Source organism: Sus scrofa, chromosome 7, assembly GCF_054392235.1.
Source record: "Sus scrofa isolate SSC_HxYL_T2T_F1_AM1 chromosome 7, Sscrofa_HxYL_maternal_Yorkshire_Landrace_v2.0, whole genome shotgun sequence".
In the NCBI taxonomy this organism is placed as follows: domain Eukaryota; kingdom Metazoa; phylum Chordata; class Mammalia; order Artiodactyla; family Suidae; genus Sus; species Sus scrofa.
The window spans coordinates 46,286,084-46,305,116 of NC_139389.1; the positions used below are offsets into that span (position 1 = coordinate 46,286,084).

The 19,033-nt window shown below is 38.8% G+C and overlaps 1 protein-coding gene across 27 annotated transcripts in view; it reads left to right on the forward strand.

The window, feature by feature from the left end:
- UBR2 (ubiquitin protein ligase E3 component n-recognin 2) overlaps positions 1-19,033 on the forward strand; it is a 130,069-nt gene that overhangs the window by 60,795 nt on the left and 50,241 nt on the right. For 25 of the 27 annotated variants that reach the window (XR_014810138.1, XR_014810141.1, XR_002345723.2 and 22 more), the window contains 9 exons: positions 7,220-7,383; positions 7,473-7,572; positions 9,031-9,159; positions 11,800-11,983; positions 13,274-13,335; positions 14,198-14,308; positions 16,084-16,149; positions 18,710-18,832; positions 18,969-19,032. Coding sequence is in view for 15 of the 27 variants with exons in the window: in XM_084968099.1 (XP_084824225.1) it covers positions 7,220-7,383; positions 7,473-7,572; positions 9,031-9,159; positions 11,800-11,983; positions 13,274-13,335; positions 14,198-14,308; positions 16,084-16,149; positions 18,710-18,832; positions 18,969-19,032 (1,003 nt within the window). In the remaining 12 variants the exon portion in view is untranslated. Of the gene's footprint in view, positions 1-6,899; positions 7,052-7,219; positions 7,384-7,472; positions 7,573-9,030; positions 9,160-11,799; positions 11,984-13,273; positions 13,336-14,197; positions 14,309-16,083; positions 16,150-18,709; positions 18,833-18,968; position 19,033 lie in introns of those variants that run through there. The other 2 variants (XM_084968107.1, XM_084968108.1) reach the window with 1 other exon arrangement.

A 19,033-nucleotide genomic window follows, 5' to 3' on the forward strand; every position in this document is an offset into this window, starting at 1 on the left:
GACATTCCCACCAACAGTGCAGGAGGGTTCCCTTTTCTCCACAGCCCCTCCAGCACTTGTTATTTGTGGATTTATTAATGATGGCCATTCTGACTGGTGTGAAGTGATATCTCATGGTAGTTTTGATTTGCATTCCTCTTATAATCAGCGATGTTGAGCATTTTTTCATGTGTTTGCTGGCCATCTGTATATCTTCTTTGGAGAAATGTCTATTCAGGTCTTTTGCCCATTTTTCCATTGATTGATTGGCTTTTTTGCTGTTGGGTTGTATAAGTTGTTTATATATTCTAGAGATTAAGCCATGTCGGTTGCATCATTTGAAACTGTTTTCTCCCATTCTATCAGTTGTCTTTTTGTTTTCTTTTTGGTTTCCTTTGCTGTGCAAAAGCTTTTCAGTTTGATGAGGTCCCATGGGTTTATTTTTGCTCTGATTTCTATTGCTTTGGGAGACTGACCTGAGAAAATATTCATGATGTTGATGTCAGAGAGTGTTTTGCCTATGTTTTCTTCCAGGAATTTGATGGTGTCCTGTCGTATATTTAAGTCTTTCAGCCATTTGGAGTTTATTTTTGTGCATGGTGTGAGGGTGTGTTCTAGTTTCATTGCTTTGCATGCAGCTGTCCAGGTTTCCCAGCAATGCTTGCTGAGTAGACTTTCTTTTTCCCATTTTATGTTCTTGCCTCCCTTGTCAAAGATTAATTGACCATAGGTGTCAGGGTTTATTTCCGGGTTCTCTATTCTGTTCCATTGGTCTGTCTGTCTGTTTTGATACCAGTACCACACTGTTTTGATGACTGTGGCTTTGTAGTATTTCTTGAAGTCTGGGAGAGTTATGCCTCCTGCTTGGTTTTTGTTTCTCAGGATTGCTTTGGCGATTCTGGTTCTTTTGTTGTTCCATGTAAATGTTTGGATTGTTTGTTCTAGTTCTGTGAAAAATGTCATGGGTAATTTGATAGGGATTGCATTGAATCTGTAGATTGCTTTGGGTAGTATGGCCATTTTTACAATATTGATTTTTCCAATCCAGGAACATGGAATATCTTTCCATTTCTTTACATCTTCTTTAATTTCTTTGATTAAGTTTTATAGTTCTCGGCATATAGGTCCTTTACCTCCTTGGTCAGGTGTATTCCGAGGTATTTGATTTTGTGAGGTGCAATTTTAAAAGGTATCATATTTTTGTATTCCTTTTCTAATATTTCATTGCTGGTATACAGAAATGCAACTGACTTCTGAATGTTAATCTTATATCCTGCTACTTTGCTGAATTTATGAATCAGTTCAAGTAGTTTTGGGGTTGAGTCCTTAGGGTTTTCTATGTATAGTATCATGTCATCTGCATACAGTGACCGTTTCATCTCTTCTCTTACTATATGGATGCCTTTTATTTCTTTTGTTTGTCTAATTGCTGTGGCTAGGACTTCCAAAACTATGTTGAAGAGCAGTGGTGAGAGTGGGCATCCCTGTCTTGTTCCAGATTTGAGTGAGAAGGCTTTCAGTTTTTCCCCATTGAGTATTATATTTGCTGTGGGTTTATCATAAATGGCTTTGATTATATTCAGGAATGTTCCCTCTATACCCACTTTGGCGAGGGTCTTGATCATGAATGGATGTTGGACTTTGTCAAGTGCTTTTTCTGCGTCTATTGAGATGATCATATGATTTTTGACTTTTTCTTTGTTAATGTGGTGTATGATGCTGATTGATTTGCGTTATGTTGACCCATCCTTGTGAACCTGGGATGAACCCAACCTGGTCATGGTGTATAATTTTTTTGGTATGTTGTTGGATTCGGTTGGCTACGATTTTGTTGAGAATTTTTGCATCTATATTCATCAATGATATTGGCCGATAGTTTTCTTTTTTGGTAGTATCTCTGCCTGGTTTTGGAATGAGGGTGATGGTGGCATCATAGAATGTCTTTGGGAGTATTCCTTCTTCTTCAGCCTTTTGAAAGAGTTTAAGGAGGATGGGCACCAATTCCTCTTTATATGTTTGATAAAATTCACCTGTGAAGCCATCTGGTCCTGGACTTTTATTTGTAGGAAGTGATTTTATGACCTCTTCAATTTCATTTCTAGTGATCGGTCTGTTCAGTTGGTCTGTTTCTACTTGATTCAGTTTTGGCAGGCTATAAGATTCTAGAAAATTGTCCATTTCTTCCAGATTGTCAAACTTGTTGCCATATAGTTGTTCATAGTATTCTCTTATGGTTTTTTTGTATTTCTGCTGTATCCGTTGTGATTTCTCCTTTTTCATTTATAATTTTGGTTATTTGGGTTCTTTCTCTCCTCTTTTTAGTGAGTCTGGCCAGGGGTTTGTCAATTTTGTTCACCCAGATAACTTTAATGTTCAAGGTTATATTCTAGTTCAGTTGAAGCTGTTTGAAGTATATTTACCCATTAATGAGATATTTTAGACCAAATTAAGGATTTTGGTTTTTAAGAGCATTGGAAGCACTGAAAACTTTCAGCTGGTACCATATATCATCACATTTGTGATTTTTGAAAATGGTGCTTTTTGTAATTTGGAGAATAAATTGGCAGGGGTGTAGTGAAAGTGGGGGACCTAATTGGAGCTAATGCAGTAATCCAGACAAGATTTGATGGTGACTTGAACTGGGATTGTGGGAGCAGGTATGCAAGTTGTGAGAGATAGGTAAGTAGTGGAATCTGCAGAACAGCCACATTATGGGTTTAAGGGATATTGGGTTTGGTGAATGATTGGTTGTTGGGTTTGAGGGAAAAGTGTAAAGGTGAGTCCCAGGTTTCTGAATTGTAACCAAGTGGATGTTGTGCCACTTGCTCAGGAAGTTTTGGAAAATGAGTAGAACTTGTAAAGAGAGAAAGTGATGCTTTCAGTTTAGTCAGAGATGAGTTTGAGAAGCCTCTGAGGCAATCCCATGTATATTCAAATCTATGTTTCTCTCTTCCATTAATCCTTTTGTCCATTTCCATGTCAGTACCTAGTTTTAATAATTTTAGCTTAGTATTCCATTTTGATAATTTTATAAAACTAAATTTTCTTTCATTTTTCTTGTCCAAAAATTATCTCAGCCTTCTTTTTTTTTTTTTAGAACTAAAATCAGTTTCCAAAAAAACACGTTAGAGGAATTCCCTCGTGGCTGAGTATGTTAAGGATCCACCATTGTCACTGCCATGGCTCTGGTTATAGCCATGGCCCAAGTTTGATGCTTGGCCTAGGAACTTCCACATGCCTCTAGCGAGGCAAAAAAAAAAAAAAAAGAAGAAGAAAATACAGTAGGACTTTTGACTGAGGGAGCTCCCGTCATGGCTCAGTGGTTAACGAATCCAACAAGGAACCATGAGATTGTGGGTTCAATCCCTGGCCTTGTTCAATGGGTTAAGGATCCAGGGTTGCCGTGAGCTGTGGTGTGGGTCGAAGATGCAGCTTGGAGCCCGTGTTGCTGTGGCTGTAGTGTAGGCCGGCAGCTACAGCTCTGATTAGACCCCTAGCCTGGGAACCTCCATGTGCCACGGGTATGGCACTAAAAGGACAAAAAGACCAAAAAAAAAGAAAAAAAAAAAAGGATATTGCAGAGATATTAGTTCTTCCCAAATTATCTGGGAAGAACTAATATCTTTGCAATATCAAATATTCTCAGCTAGGAACATAATTTGTTCTCATTTATCAAGTGTTATTTAGTTCTCTTGTGATGAGTCTTACACATTTTTAATTACATTTTTATGTTTTGTATTTTTGACGCTATAGTAAATTATTCACATTTTTAATCTTGCTTTGGCTCTTATGTAAGAAAACTTGTATCCATCTTGTATCTATCTGGATTTCTTATTAACATTTTTTTCTTATATTTTATGTCATTAATTCCTTGGAATTTCTAGTAATCTGCAAGTAATAATTTTTGTTTTTTTCCAATATTTCAATTTTTTATGTTGTTTCTTGTCTGACTCCTTTAGTTAGAAACACTGAAAAATAGCATATATGTTCATTTATTCAGAGTACCTTTATTAACTAGGCACTGTTTGGGGCTCTGGAGATAAATATAAGCAGTAAACAAAATGGGGACAAAAGTCCCTGTTCCCATGGAATTTATAATCTAATTGGAGAGAGATAGTTATTTAATACTATTAATTATAAATCAAGTGTTGATAAGTGCTGTAAAGTAGGAAAGCAGGTCAAGGGGATAGAGAATGACAGTGGAAGGGTTATATTTTTATACAGGGTTATCAAGAAAAGGCCTCTTGGAGAGGTGATATTTAAACAGGAACCTGAAGGAAGTGAGAGGGTGAGTGATGTGACTAACTGGTGGAAGAGCCTCCTGGGCAGAGGGAGCAGCAGGTGCAAAGTTCTGAGGTGCACGTGCACCTGGCATTTTGGAAGAAAGAACCCGAAACAGACCAGTGTTGCTGGAGAGAGTGAAGAGGAGTATGGTCCATGAGGTCATTGAGTTTGGGGGTGGGGGAAGGTGGGAGTGGATGGTGCCAGACCTTGAAGGCCATTGTAATAAAAGGACTTATGTCTTTTGTCTAAAGAAAGTAGAAAAAGGGAAATAATAAAGAACAGAAATTAACAAAACAAAGCAAGTGTACCAAAAAGATTTTTCTTTGAAAAAGGGATGGGGGTATAGATCTCTAGAAAATCTAATAAGAAAAATAGAAAAAAATTTATTTAAAAAAGACTGCAGATCTTATAGATATTAAATAGAAAGCAAGGCACAGTTAGGATCAAATTAAATCAATAGAATTGGAAATTTGGATGAAATGAACACATTCCTAAGAAAAAATATAAGTTATTAGAAGAGAAACAAGAGGTAGAAATTTTTAATTAGTATAAAAATCTTCTCACAAAGAAGCCCCAGGTCCAAAGGCTGCAAAGGAGAATTCTAAATATTTAAGAATGGAATAACACCTGTCTTATGTAACTTTTTCTAGAAAACAGAAAAAAAATATACTTGCCAATTTAATAAAGTCCTCTGTAATCCTGATATCAAAACCCAACAATTACAAGAAAAGAAAGTTACCATCTAATCTCTCTCATGACTGAGGTTGCACAGATTTAATCAGGCAATATATAAAAAGGATAATATGGAGTTCCCGTCGTGGCGCAGTGGGTAACGAATCCGACTAGGAACCATGAGGTTGCGGGTTCGGTCCCTGCCCTTGCTCAGTGGGTTAACGATCCGGCGTTGCCGTGAGCTGTGGTGTAGGTTGCAGACGCGGCTCGGATCCTGCGTTGCTGTGGCTCTGGCGTGGGCCGGTGGCTACAGCTCCGATTCGACCCCTAGCCTGGGAACCTCCATATGCCGCGGGAGCGGCCCAAGAAATAGCAACAACAACAACAACAAAAAGACAAAAGACAAAAAATAAATAAAAATAAAAAGGATAATACATCACAGCCAAGTTTGGTTGTTTCCTTAATGCAAGAATAGTATAACATTTGGATTAAAAAAAAAAAAATCACCTGGCATAATTCAACTTATTAACAGAAAGAAAAAACAATCATATCAGATGCTTTTCCTGAATTGATGATTTAAAACAAACCAAAAATGCCTCATAGAAAGTAAGAATGTTTAATCTGATATAGTACCTAAAAACAAAACAAAAAATAAAAACCCAAAACAAATGTTAGGCTTAATGGCAAAATGGTAAAAGCTCTTCCTGTGAGACCAGAGTTTTTTCTTAGGTCAGTGAAATTGCCTATACTCATTTTACTGTCTCAAAATTGACTAATATATCACATAAGAAGGAAAATCCTTTTCCTTGCCAATACTTCCCCGCCTTCCAACTTGAACTTAGTCTTCGCTGTCTAGGATAATTAACAGAAATGTATCCTGGAGTTCCTGTCGTGGCTCAGTGGTTAACAAACCTGACTAGGAACCATGAGGTTGCAGGTTCGATCCCTGGCCTCACTCAGTGGGTTAAGGATCCAGCGTTGCCGTGAGCTGTGGTGTAGGTCGCATATGCGGCTCAGATCCCACATTGCTGTGGCTGTGGTGTAGGCTGGCAGCTACAGCTCCACTTAGACCCCTAGCCTGGGAACCTCCATATGCCGAGGGAGTGGCCCTAGAAAAACGCAAAAAAAAAAAACAAAATAGAAATGTGTCCTATTGACTTAAGAGTTTTTCAAAGGTATGTTTAATTATATAGATTTTCTTCTTATCTGATGACTTTAGAACATAACCTCTACATTAGAATATAGCTTTACCATATTCTCAGATATCTAACTTTTGCGTTTTGGAGATAGTTTGGTGATATTAGTTAAAATTTATAATGTATATATACCTAAATCCAGTAATTCTACTTCTAGGAAATTATTCTGTAAATATCCTTGCAACTGTACACAGTAGATATTTGTTGCAGCATCTCTTATGATAAATAGTCTAAGACTAGGAAAAGCCTAAATGTTTTACCTGTAATGGCCTGGCTAATAAAGTATGGTAGTAAAGAATACTGGTGATAGCTAAAAAGAAAGAGGGAATTTATATGAATGGTATGGGATAACCTCTAAAACACATCAAGTGAAAAAACTGAGTGCAGATCAGAATTTATAATATGCTATTTATATCTACTTATTAACACTCATCTATGTATTATAAATGTATGTGTGGGGGGCATACATATATCTTTGGTACACACATACACCATCTCTGGAAGTATATGCAAGAAAATTGCCAACAGAGATTGCCTTTGTAAAAGGAACGTTGGGAGCTAGGAGACTCAACTTTTTACCTGTTTTTTGCATCATTTATGTGTATTTGCTTATTCAAAAATACATAGATATGTATATCTAGATATAGAAGCAAAAACAAAAAATAAATCTCAACTAAAATTAAGAGGAAATATGGTTTCATACTGAGTTCTACAGAATCTGTGATATAAACCTGTGGATCCTAGAATAATTATACCATACCATTATAGGTGTCTAAATGTCTCAGTTAAGGAAAATTTGCAGCCTCGTTCAGATCCCCCACCCTGAATTGTCTTTGAATAATGAACCTTGGATCTGTCTCCTTACATTCTGGCATCTTTCTCCGTGATATAATTGTTGCTTCATACACGTGGCAATTGGAGTAAGTAATTGTTATTTAGAAATACACAGTAATACTTTTATGATATTATATAGTTGGGTTGAAAAAGGTCTAAACTGAAAGAGCTAACCAATGTTAGTGACTTTTTTTTTTCAAGCTTTCTGGTAAATAGCTTTTTATTACCATGTACACTGATATACTTTGTCCTAGGCTCGGATGCTCATCACGGAAGAAAATCTAATGACCATTATCATTAAGACATTTATGGATCATTTGAGACATCGAGATGCCCAGGGCAGATTTCAGTTTGAACGATACACTGCTTTACAAGCCTTCAAGTTCAGGAGAGTTCAGAGCCTTATTTTAGATCTCAAGTAAGCTTTTGCTTATTTATTAAACCATTTAAAACATGTAAAATTTCATTGTTTATCCATATATTTATTGCTGGTTTTATCTTGCTCAGGTATGTGTTAATTAGCAAACCAACTGAATGGTCAGATGATCTGAGGCAGAAGTTCCTAGAAGGATTTGATGCCTTTTTGGAATTACTCAAATGTATGCAGGTATGTATAAACTGACACATTTCAAAAGGGAAACATTCACTCCACTCCTACCCCACTTTTTTTTTTTTTTGCTTTTTGGGGCCCCACCCATAGCATATGGACGTTCTCAGCCTAGAATTGGTTGAATTGGAGCTGTAGCTGGTGTCCTACACCACAGCCACAGCAACACAGGATCTAAGCCACATCTGCAGCTTAACACTGCAGCTCACAGCAACACCAGGTCCCCAACCCCTGGCCTGAGCAAGGCCAAGGGATTGAACCCGCATCCTCATGGATACTAACCGGATTCGTTTCCCCTGTGCCACAATGGGAACACCCACTTTCCTCCTTTTCTTGGCTCACTGAACTCAACTCCTTTCTGTCTATGCATTTTTTTTCATTCTGGACACATTTCCAAAAGAATAATTTGAATGACTACAGTTTGGAGCAAGAAGCTTCTTTTAATTGGAAACCCTTAGAAAGGTATAAAGTGAATGAGATCTGAGTTTCTGGCATCTGCTGTGTTTTCTTAGTTGGTTATTCTTCTGGTTACCATTAATGTTCTTTCTTTGGGGATTGCAAGTTTTGGGTCTTTTTAAATATGCTTATGTGGAAATATTGTCGAGTTATTTAAGAAATTATGTTTTTTTGTTTTGTTTTGTTTTTGTCGTTTTGTCCTTTTACCGCCACACCCGCAGCACATGGAAGTTCCCAGGCTAGGGGTCTAATCAGAGCTGTAGCCCCCGGCCTTCACCACAGCCACAGCAACGAGGGATCTGAGCCGCGTCTGCGACCCACACCACAGCTCACAGCAATGCCGGATCTTTAACCCTATGAGCAAGGTCAGGGATCAAACCCGCAACCTCATGGTTCCTAGTCAGATTTGTTAACCACTGCGCCACGACGGGAACTCCTTCAGTAGCATTTTAAAAGCTGTCAAGTTCCTTCTGACAGTTTTTTTTATTGTCTGAAATATATAGAAGATTGCTTCTAAAATAATTTGTTCTATGCTGGGAGTTTTTATTTATAAAATTTTAGAGAATGTTACTTACACTTATAATTTAAGAAATTGGACTTCTCATATGCTTGAAACTTCCTGTTAAAACTCTATTTATTTTTTTTTTTTTTAGGGTTGCACCTGCAACATGCGGAAGTTCCCAGGCTAGGGGTTGAATCAGAGCTGCAGCTGCTGGCCTACGCCACAGCCACAGCAACACCAGATCCGAGCCATGTCTGCAGCCTATGCCACAGCTCGAGGCAAGGCTGGATACTTAACCCACTGAGTAAGGCCAGGGAGCCAACCCCGCATCCTCATAGATACTAGCTGGGTTCATTTCCACTGAGCCGCAATAGGAACTCCTAAAACTCTTACTTTATATGTTTTTATAATCAATATGTATTTCTTCTACATTATTTAAGTTTTGGTATAAAACAACAAATGTAATTCTAACTTATTTAAAATATTTTCACTTCTTTTAGGGAATGGATCCAGTTACACGTCAGGTAGGACAGCATATTGAAATGGAACCTGAGTGGGAAGCAGCCTTCACACTACAGATGAAATTAACACATGTCATTTCAATGATGCAAGACTGGTGTGCTTTAGATGTGAGTCTTTTCTGGGGTCAGGGATGGGAGATAAACGGAGGATGGGCAGAAATAGATTTAAGTATCGTTTGAGGCAGTTTGGGGAGGATAGTGGTGATACGCTCATAAAACAGCATGTTTTCCTCTTTAATCTGTACATTCAATAAAAGTTAAAATACTGAAGTTTAGAGAAACCTTGGAAAATAGATAGAGGATATAATTTATACTCGCTCTTCTCATATGTTACTATCTTCTTTTTTTTTTTTTTTTTTTTTTTTACTATAATCCCATCTAGATTTGGGGCATATAAAAAGAGTTTTGGAAGTTACCTGGTGGCCTAGTGGTTAAGGATTTGGCATTGTCACTGCTGTGGCTCAGGTTCAATCCCTGGCCCGGAAACTTCCATGTGCTGGAGGCATGACTAAAAAATAAAATAAAATTTAGTTAATTTTTTTTAAAGAGTTTATAAATGTATCCTAAAGTGAAATTTTACAATTGATGCATTTGTCTTGTGTCTTAAAATTATTTCGGCCTTTGCTGCTATAAAGTCTAGTTGAGAGCCTGTGTTAAGTCGGGAGGTCAGAGGCAGCTTCCATGAGATCTGAACTGTGTCAGAGCTAACCAGTCAGAGTAAAGAACATTCCTAACTGAGAAACAGCTGCATCATGCTCTCTGATGAGAAGGATTACGGTTGTTTCAGGAACTGGGATTGTTCCTCTGGTTGGAGCAGAGGTTGAAGATGGGAAAGTGAACAGCTACCTGACTTGGCAGGGTCTTGGAGGCCATGGAAAGAAGTTTGAATTCTATTCTAATTGAATTGGAACACCTTTAGAGACTACCAAGCAGAAAAGTGACAAGATCCAATGTACATGTTTTTAGAAAATTACACTGTGGGGGGGGCAAGAGTAGTAGCAGGGAATTTAGTAGAGAGATGTTGGCTTTCCTTTGAGTTACTGGAGATAGTTAGTGGCCAGGTTTGAGAAAAATTTAGAAATTGCCAACTCGGTAATATATTAGACAGTGGGAAATTAGGAAAAGACAAAGCCCAGAATAAACCGACACACGTATGGTGAATTAATCTACAACAGAGAAAACAAGAATGTACAGTGGAAAAAAGACAGTCTCTTCAGTAAGTGGTACGTGGAACACTGGACAGCTGCATGTAAAAGAATGAAATCAGAACATTTCCTCATACTGTATACAAAAATGAACTCAAATTGGATTAAAGACCTAAATGTAAGACTGAAAACCACACAACTCCTAGAAGAAAACAGAGAGAACACTCTTAGACATTAACCATAGCAATATTTTCTTGGATCTGTCTCCAAAGGCAAAGAAAACAGAAGTAAAAATAGGAATTCCCTGGTGGCTCAGCAGGTTAAGGATCTGTTGGTGTCACTGCCGTGGCTTGGGTTGCTCCTGTGGCTCAAGTTCAATCCCTGGCCCCAGAACTACCACATGCCTGGGGCATTGCCAAAAAAAAGAAAAATAAACAAATAAGTCCTAATTAAATTTAAAAGTTTTGCACAGCAAAGGAAACCATCAACAAAACAAAAAGACAGCCTACTGAATGGGAGAAAATATTTGCAAATGATATGACCATATCATTTGAGCTATATTTAAACAGCTTATATAACTCAATATCAAAAAAATAAAACATCCTGATTAAAAAATGGGCAGAAGACCTGAATGGACATTTTTCCAAAGAAGGTATGCAGATACTCAATAGGCATATGAAAAGATGCTCAACGTCACTAATCATCAGGGAAATGCAAGTCAAAACCACGAGATATCACCTCACACCTGTCAGAATGGCTGTCATCACAAAGACCACAAATAACAAATGTTGGCAAAGATACGGAGAAAAGGAACTCTTGTGCACTGCTGGTGGGAATGTAAATTGGTGCAACCACTATGGAAAACAGTATGGAGCTTCCTCAAAAAACTAAATATAGAACTGCTATATGATCCAGCTCCTGAGGATATATATCTTAAGAAACAGAAACACTAATTTGGAAAGATAAATATACCCCTTGTTCATAGCATTATTTACAACCGCCAAGATATGGAAGCAGCCAAAGTGTCCAATAGATGAATGGATAGAGAAGGTGTTGGGGGCGGGGTAGGGTGACGTAATAGAATATTACTCGGTCATAAAAAAAAAAAGAATGAAATTTTGCCATTTGCAGCAACATGGAGGGTATTGAGCTTGGTGAAATAAGTCAGACAGAGAAAGACAAATTCTGTATGTTATCATTTATATGTAGAATCTAAAAAGTAAAACAAACTAGTGATATAACAAACAGATTCACAGATAATAGAGAACAAACTAGTGGTTATTACAAGGAAGAGGGAAGGGGCAAGGTGGGGGGATTAAGAGATACAAAGTACTATGTATAAATAAGTGACAAAGATATATTGTATAGCGAGGGAATATAGGGAAATATGTTTTATAATAACTATAAAATGGGGAAAAAAGGAGATTGGGGAAAGGGGAAGGGTATTAGAGTAACTTCTAGAAGAGGGACCAAGTTGTAAAGGGGAGATGAGTGATTTTGCCCATGTTGATATTTGATATATTTGATTATTGAATTTGAGGTGTTTATTCAGTATCTTAGAAAGCCAACCTTTGAATAACTTACAGAAAACGTTCTTTTTCAGGAAAAAGTGTTAATTGAAGCTTACAAGAAATGCCTTGCTGTATTGACGCAGTGTCATGGTGGTTTTACCGATGGCGAACAACCAGTCACATTAAGCATTTGTGGACATTCAGTGGAAACTATCAGATACTGTGTTTCCAAAGAAAAAGTTAGCATTCACCTCCCAGTTTCTCGCTTACTTGCAGGTAAAGTATTTCTCCCCAGTAGAGGACCCTGAAATTGTCTTTTAGATTGTTGTTGTGATATTTATTGAATATCTACTGTGCATTATTTGAGAGTTTTTCATGCATTAACTTTTTTAATCATCGTAGCCTGTGAGGTAGCTGTTGTTAAGTTCACTTCACAAATGGGAAGACTGAGATGTGGAGGTGGCTTAGAGCCACAGAGCAAGTAAGTCAGAATAGGGATTCAGGTAGTTTTGGCACCAGAAACCATGTTTATAACAACCATACCATAGTGCTTTTTCAGACTTCTTAACTACAGATGCCACATGTTTTATTGTTTAACTCAACCCAGCTTCAGAGTCTGTTATTACACAATTCAAAGCAGTCTGTTGGTGGCAAACATGGAGAACAGGTTACTAGAATGGGATTGATAATGCAGGTCTTTTGGGATGACAAAAGCCTCAAAGCAGGCTTGACGAAGTGGCCAACATCTGTTGATAAGATTGTAAAAAGTATTCTCTGTTTAGACAACAATATAAACAGGACAACTGCTTCTTAAATGGACAGAATTAACTAAGGTTGAGCCGTAAAAGCATCCTTTGCCGTTAGAAACTAAAGACGCTTTGATCCTAAACGGGAAGTTCTGGGGAACTGAATTCTGAGGTCAGGACCAGGGCAGGCCATGAATTCCATAAGCAGCTTCTCTGTTCAGTTGCCAGGAGGATCTGTACTTTAAATAAGAAAGAATTTCATGACCCAGTGAAATATGACTCTTAAAGCTGCTGTAACATAGAGGTACTTTGATTGTTATATAGCTACTTTTGCTGTTTGGATGTCTAACATTACTTCTATAAAATGTTGCTATGTGTAATTAAGACTCTGTTTCCAAGTGTGCCTTTAATACAGAGGTTCATGAGAATAACAATAAAAATGCTTCATTTATGGGAGTTCCTGCTGTGGCCCATCGGGGTCGGCCACATCTTGGGAGCACTGGGATACAAGTTCAATCCCCAGCCTGGCCCAGTGGGTTGGGGATCCGGCATTGCCACAGCTATGGCTTAGGTCAAGACTGTGGCTTGGATCTGATCCCTGGCCCGGGAACTCCGTATGGCTTGGGGCAGCCAAAAATGGGGTTAAAAAAACCACCAAAACTTCATTTATGGATGTAGTTCATTTTATATATTAATTTGTAGCATGATAGTTTCCCAAAGAGAAACAGAAAAGAAGTGATCTAAAGTTGAGTGACTATTTAAGAGATTTTTTTGTCTAAATGATTTTCACTTATCGAAGTACTTTTTGTTCACCATGCAGGTTTACATGTCTTATTAAGCAAAAGTGAAGTGGCGTATAAATTTCCAGAGCTCCTACCTCTAGTAAGTAGTACTAACATTTAGAAGTAAATATCTATTACAAATCTCCAGCTAGAAGATCACTAAGTCATGGGAATATAATACACAGCATAAAGAATGTGGTCAATAATATTATTACAACTTTGTATAGGGATGATGGTTACTAGACTTATTATGGTGATCATTTCGTAAAGTATACAAATATCAAATCATTATGTAGTACACCTGTAAAACTAATGTAATACTGTACAAAAAAAAAAAATGTAAATACCTATTTATTGTGTTCCATGTATTTGAAATCGCTCTAAAACAGTTAGGGTTCACTAGAGAATTAAAGACAATAAAGAGTAAATGAATGGGTCTGTGTGTGTGTGTGTGTGTGTGTGTGTGTGTGTGTGTGTGTAGAAAGAGACAGAGATTGGTTTACCATAGGGAATTGGCTCACACAGTTAATGGGTCTTGGCAAGTCTGAACTAAGCTTGCAGGGCAGCCTGGCAGGGTAAGAGTTGACACTGCAGTCTGAAGTCCAAAGGCAGTCTAAGAAGCAGAATTTCTTCATCCTTGGGGAAACCTCAGTCTTTTCTCTTAAGGCCTTCAACTAATTGAATGAAGCCCGCCCACATCATGGAGAGTAGTCTCCCTTATTCAAAGTCTACTGATTTAAATACCATTCCCATCTGCAAAATGGCTTCACAGCCGTATCTAGACTGGTGTTAATCAAAAATTGGGATTCATGGCTCAGCCGGGTTAACACATAAAATTAACTGTCATACAAACATATCTTAAAATAATTTTGACTTGTTTTATATAAAGCTTCCTTCCCTATAAACCAGTCTTCCTTATAGAGTTGACATTTTTGTGGGGTTTTTTTTTTTTGTATACACAGAGTGAACTTAGCCCACCCATGTTGATAGAACACCCTCTTAGATGTCTTGTTTTGTGTGCCCAAGTACATGCAGGAATGTGGAGAAGAAATGGGTTCTCTCTAGTAAACCAGGTAAGTGTTTTTTAATTCTGTGAAGAGGTTGCAGTTCATTCCTTAGCTTCTATGAAGGTTATAATTTTCATCATACTTAGTCACTGAAAGTCATCTGTCTGAAAACTGTAGGAGTTCCCTGGTGGCTCATTGAGTGGGTTAAGGACCTGGCATTGTCACTGCTGTGGCATAGGTTAGACCCTGGCCTGGGAACTTCTGTATGCGCAATAAAAAAAAAAAAAAAAACCTTTGTGGCCACTGAAAATGATCCTTAAAAATTAAAAAACAAAACTGACAAGATAAATGTAATGTTAAACTAAAAAGTTTCTTAGGGAGTTCCCGTCGTGGCGCAGTGGTTAACGAATCCGACTAGGAACCATGGGGTTGCAGGTTCGGTCCCTGGCCTTGCTCAGTGGGTTGATGATCTGGCGTTGCCGTGGGCTGTGGTGTAGGTTGCAGATGCGGCTCGGATCCTGCGTTGCTGTGGCTCTGGCGTAGGCTGGTGGCTACAGCTCCGATTCGACCCCAGCCCGGGAACCTCCACATGCTGCAGGAGCTGCCCAAGAAATAGCAAAAAGACAAAAAAAAAAAAAAAAAGTTTCTTAGAACTTTTATTCATATTTTGTTAAGAAATGATATCAAAAGTAGAAATGAACTGGCATTCCTGCTGTAGTGCAGTGGGTTAAGAGTCTGGCTGCAGGAGTTCCGTTGTGGCTCACATTGTCTCTGCGAGAATGCGGGTTCAATCCCTAGCCTCACTCAGTGGTTAAGGATCTGGGATTGCTGCAAGCTGTAACATTGGTCCCAGATGCAAATCACATCCAGTATTGCAATGACTATAGCATAGGCCTTAGCTGCAGCTCTGATCCACCTGCAGCATCTCAGGTCACTGTGGACATTAGGGTTCAGTCCCTAGCCCAACACTGTGGGTTAAAGGATCCAGCATTGCCACAGCTGCGCATAGGTTGCAGCTGCAGCTTGGATTCAGTCTTTGGCCCAGGGCGCAGGGCTGCTGTGGGCGCAGCCATACAAAAACAAAAAAAATTAGAAATGAATTTAATTGTCTCAATTTTTACTTGAGATCATTTCTAGAACACAGTTGGAATTTTTTTCTTAACGTACTGTCCCACAGTGGGAACTCCCAAAGTTGGGTATTTCTAGTAAAACATAATTTGGAGTTCCCATCGTGGCTCACTGGTTAATGAACCCAACCAACATCCATGAGGACTCGGGTTCAATCCCTGGTCTTGCTCAGTGGGTTAAGGATCCAGCGTTGCTGCAGGCTGTGGTGTAGGCGGGCAGCTACAGCTCTGATTTGACCCCTAGCCTGGGAACCACCATATGCAGTGGGTACGGCCCTAAAAAGACAAAAGACAAAAAAAATAATAATAAAACATAATTTTAAAAACCTATATTTCACCTACTTAAATTGGGTTAAAAGATAAAAGTTCTGTTAGTATAGCTCTGAAATTGAGGTTTTAATTTTTAAACCTCACCAAGGCTTGGTATAAGATTTTTCCTCTTTTTTTGATAGTTATAAACCTCACTGAAGGTACTTTTGTTAGGGACCCAGAAAGTTGACTGCAAAATGTGAACAAGAGAGTGACTAGTTTGGAAATTTCTAATTAATCTCTATTGAGATAGAATTAACTGCTAAATCCCAATGAGTGTGCACAATTGTGTGCTCATGCTTACGTGTACAAAAGTCCTGGGGTCCTTTGGTGAGTAGGAAAATGAGGGAACTGTACAAATAAAAACCTGTTTACCCAATATAATTGCTTGTTTTTCTTTTTTAGATTTATTACTACCACAATGTGAAATGCAGACGTGAAATGTTTGACAAGGATATTGTAATGCTTCAGGTAATGAATTAAGAGCATTAAATTTAAAGGTTATGGGGAGTTTTTCTTCTTGTAACTTCCACGGGACCCAGTTGCTTAGATCACTGTCAGATCTACAATGCTGGCCCAGCCCTCTCTACTAAGCATCAGACTCCTATGGCGAAGAGCCTATAGAACATTTCCATCTAGGTTCCTAGGCACATCTCAGATTTAGCATATTCAAAATAACTCCACTTATGTCCTCCGTACCTTCTTCCTATCTTTGGAGGTTCCTTCCCTTAGTGAATTGTTCAACAGTCTATGCAGTTATTAGAAGCAGAAACTTGAAAGCCATCCTTTCTTTCTTTTCCTCTGATTAAAGACTCAAATCCCTCAAACTGGTTTTCAAGGCCTTCAGTACTTAACTATGTTAAAATTCCCTGAATTGGAGAGTTCCCGTTATGGCTCAGCAGGCTACAAACCTGGCTAGTATCCATTAGTATCCATGAGGATGCGGGTTTGATCCCTGGCCTCACTCACTGGGTTAAGGATCTAGCATTGCTGTGAGCTGTGGTGTAGGTTGCAGGTACAGCTTGGATCCCACCTTTCTATGGCTGTGGTGTAGGCCAGCAGCTGCAGCTCCAGACCCCTAGCCTGAGAACTTCCATATGCCCATGTGCAGGTGTGGCCCTAAAAAGCCAAAAAAAAAAAAAAAAAAAACCCCACATTGGAGCTGCCAGGTGACTCAATGGGTTAAGGATCTGGCATTGTCACTACTATGGATTCAGTCTCTAGCCCAGGAACATCCACATGCTATGGGCAAGGCCAAAAAAAAAAAAAAAAAAAATAACACCCAGAATTTGTCATACTTTCCCTTAAGTCTTAAAATCTGCACATTTATTTCTTTTGCTCCCTCAATTGCCCAACCCACCCCCATTTCTGTTTACCATATATCTTGTTTTTCTGCATGTCTTAGCATAATTTAGATAAGACTCCAGGAAGCCTTCTGTGACACAATAAAATGTGGCTGTGTATCCCTTTTGGGAGAGCTTATAGCATGATGTTTATCCCTACCATACGACTCATAACTCTGGATCGTGGTCGCCTATTTACTTTTCCTCCCCTGCAGCAAACCATGGCAGCTCTCTCTTGTTCCATTTTTTTGTCCATTATACATAGCACAATGCTTGTCATAAAGTAGTGTTTCCGTATTATTGCTGAATGAATTTAGAAATTACAGGAAAAAGTTACAAAATGTAAATTTCAAAAAAATTAGTGGTTCAAAATAAAATTCAAGTTGACTTAGAATCTATACAAAGGGAATCATAGGAGAATTAAAACTAATATTCAAAAGCTATCATTTCAGGAGTTCGCGTCGTGGCACAGTGGTTAACGAATCTGACTAAGAACAATGAGGTTGCAGGTTCAGTCCCTGGCCTTGCTCAGTGGGTTAAGGATCCGGCATTGCCGTGAGCTGTGGTGTAGGTCGCAGACTCAGCTCAGATCCCACATTGCTGTGGCTCTGGCATAGGCCGGCGGCTACAGCTCCGATTCAACCCCTAGCCTGGGAACCTCCATATGCCTTGGGTGCGGCCCTAGAAAAGGCAAAAAGACCAAAAAAAAAAAAGCTATCATTTCAGTATAGCATTTAGCACTAAAAATTAATTTGAGTTCTTGAAGAGTTTGATGTGATATATATAATTTTTTTTTTCTTTTTTCTTTTTAGGCATATGGACGTTCCCAGGCTAGGGGTCTGATCTGAACTATAGCCACCGGCCCACACCACAGCCACAGAAACTCAGGATCCCAGCCGCATCTGCAGCCCACACCACAGCTCACGGCAACGTCGGATCCTTGACTCCCTGAGTGAGGCCAGGGATCGAACCCACAACCTCATGGTTCCTAGTCGGATTCATTTCTGCTGCGCCACATGGGGAACTCCGATATGATATATATTAAAAAATACTGGCGGTTCCTGTTGTGGCTCATTGGGTTAAGGACCCAACATTGTCTCTATGAGGATCCAAGTTTAACCCCTGGCCTCCTTCAGTGGGTTAAGGATCTGACGTTGCCACAAGCTGCAATGTTAAGTCACAGGTACGGCTGGGATCTGCTATTGCGGTGCCTATGGCATAAGCTGCAGCTTCAGCTCTCATTCAACCCTGGGAACTTCTATATGCCACAGGTATGGCCGTAAAAAGAAAATAAATAAATGAAAAATACTAGAAGTTTTATTGCCATACCACATTTCTCTCAGAATGTATACACTTGACAGTAATAAAAGAACCCGGACATAAAACTTTGAACTGAATTTACAGGGTTACAACTAATTCAAAGCATTAAAAGGAAGAGAACTTGCAGTCCATGTTATTAGGACGTGTGGGTTTAGGGGTGTTTTGTTTTGTTTTGTTTTACCCGCATAGATTCCTGTTCACACTTTTAGCTACCACAAGTAGGGATTGGGACTAAATGGGTTTCCATCTTTCTTTGAAAGTGGTAAGCAAGTAAGCTGCTTTCTCTTGTGCAAGCCAAAATACCTCTCACTGTTTAGTAGCCCTTTTGACCTTCCTCTTTTCCTTTTTCTCAAACATTTTTAAAAAAGACAGGTGTCTCCATGATGGATCCAAATCATTTCCTGATGATAATGCTCAGCCGCTTTGAACTTTATCAGATTTTCAGTACTCCAGACTATGGGAAAAAAATCAGTTCTGAGACTTCCCATAAGGTAAGAGCATGTTTTACGAGGCCACAATACATTGTTAAAGAAGCCTCTTTGATTCCTTTTGATTATTTAAATCACCTGAGGTATTCTTATTCTTACCTCTGACCATTCTCTCTCCCACTGCCCTCACTTGTTACAGGATTTAGTTCAGCAAAACAACACTCTAATAGAAGAAATGCTGTACCTCATTATAATGCTTGTTGG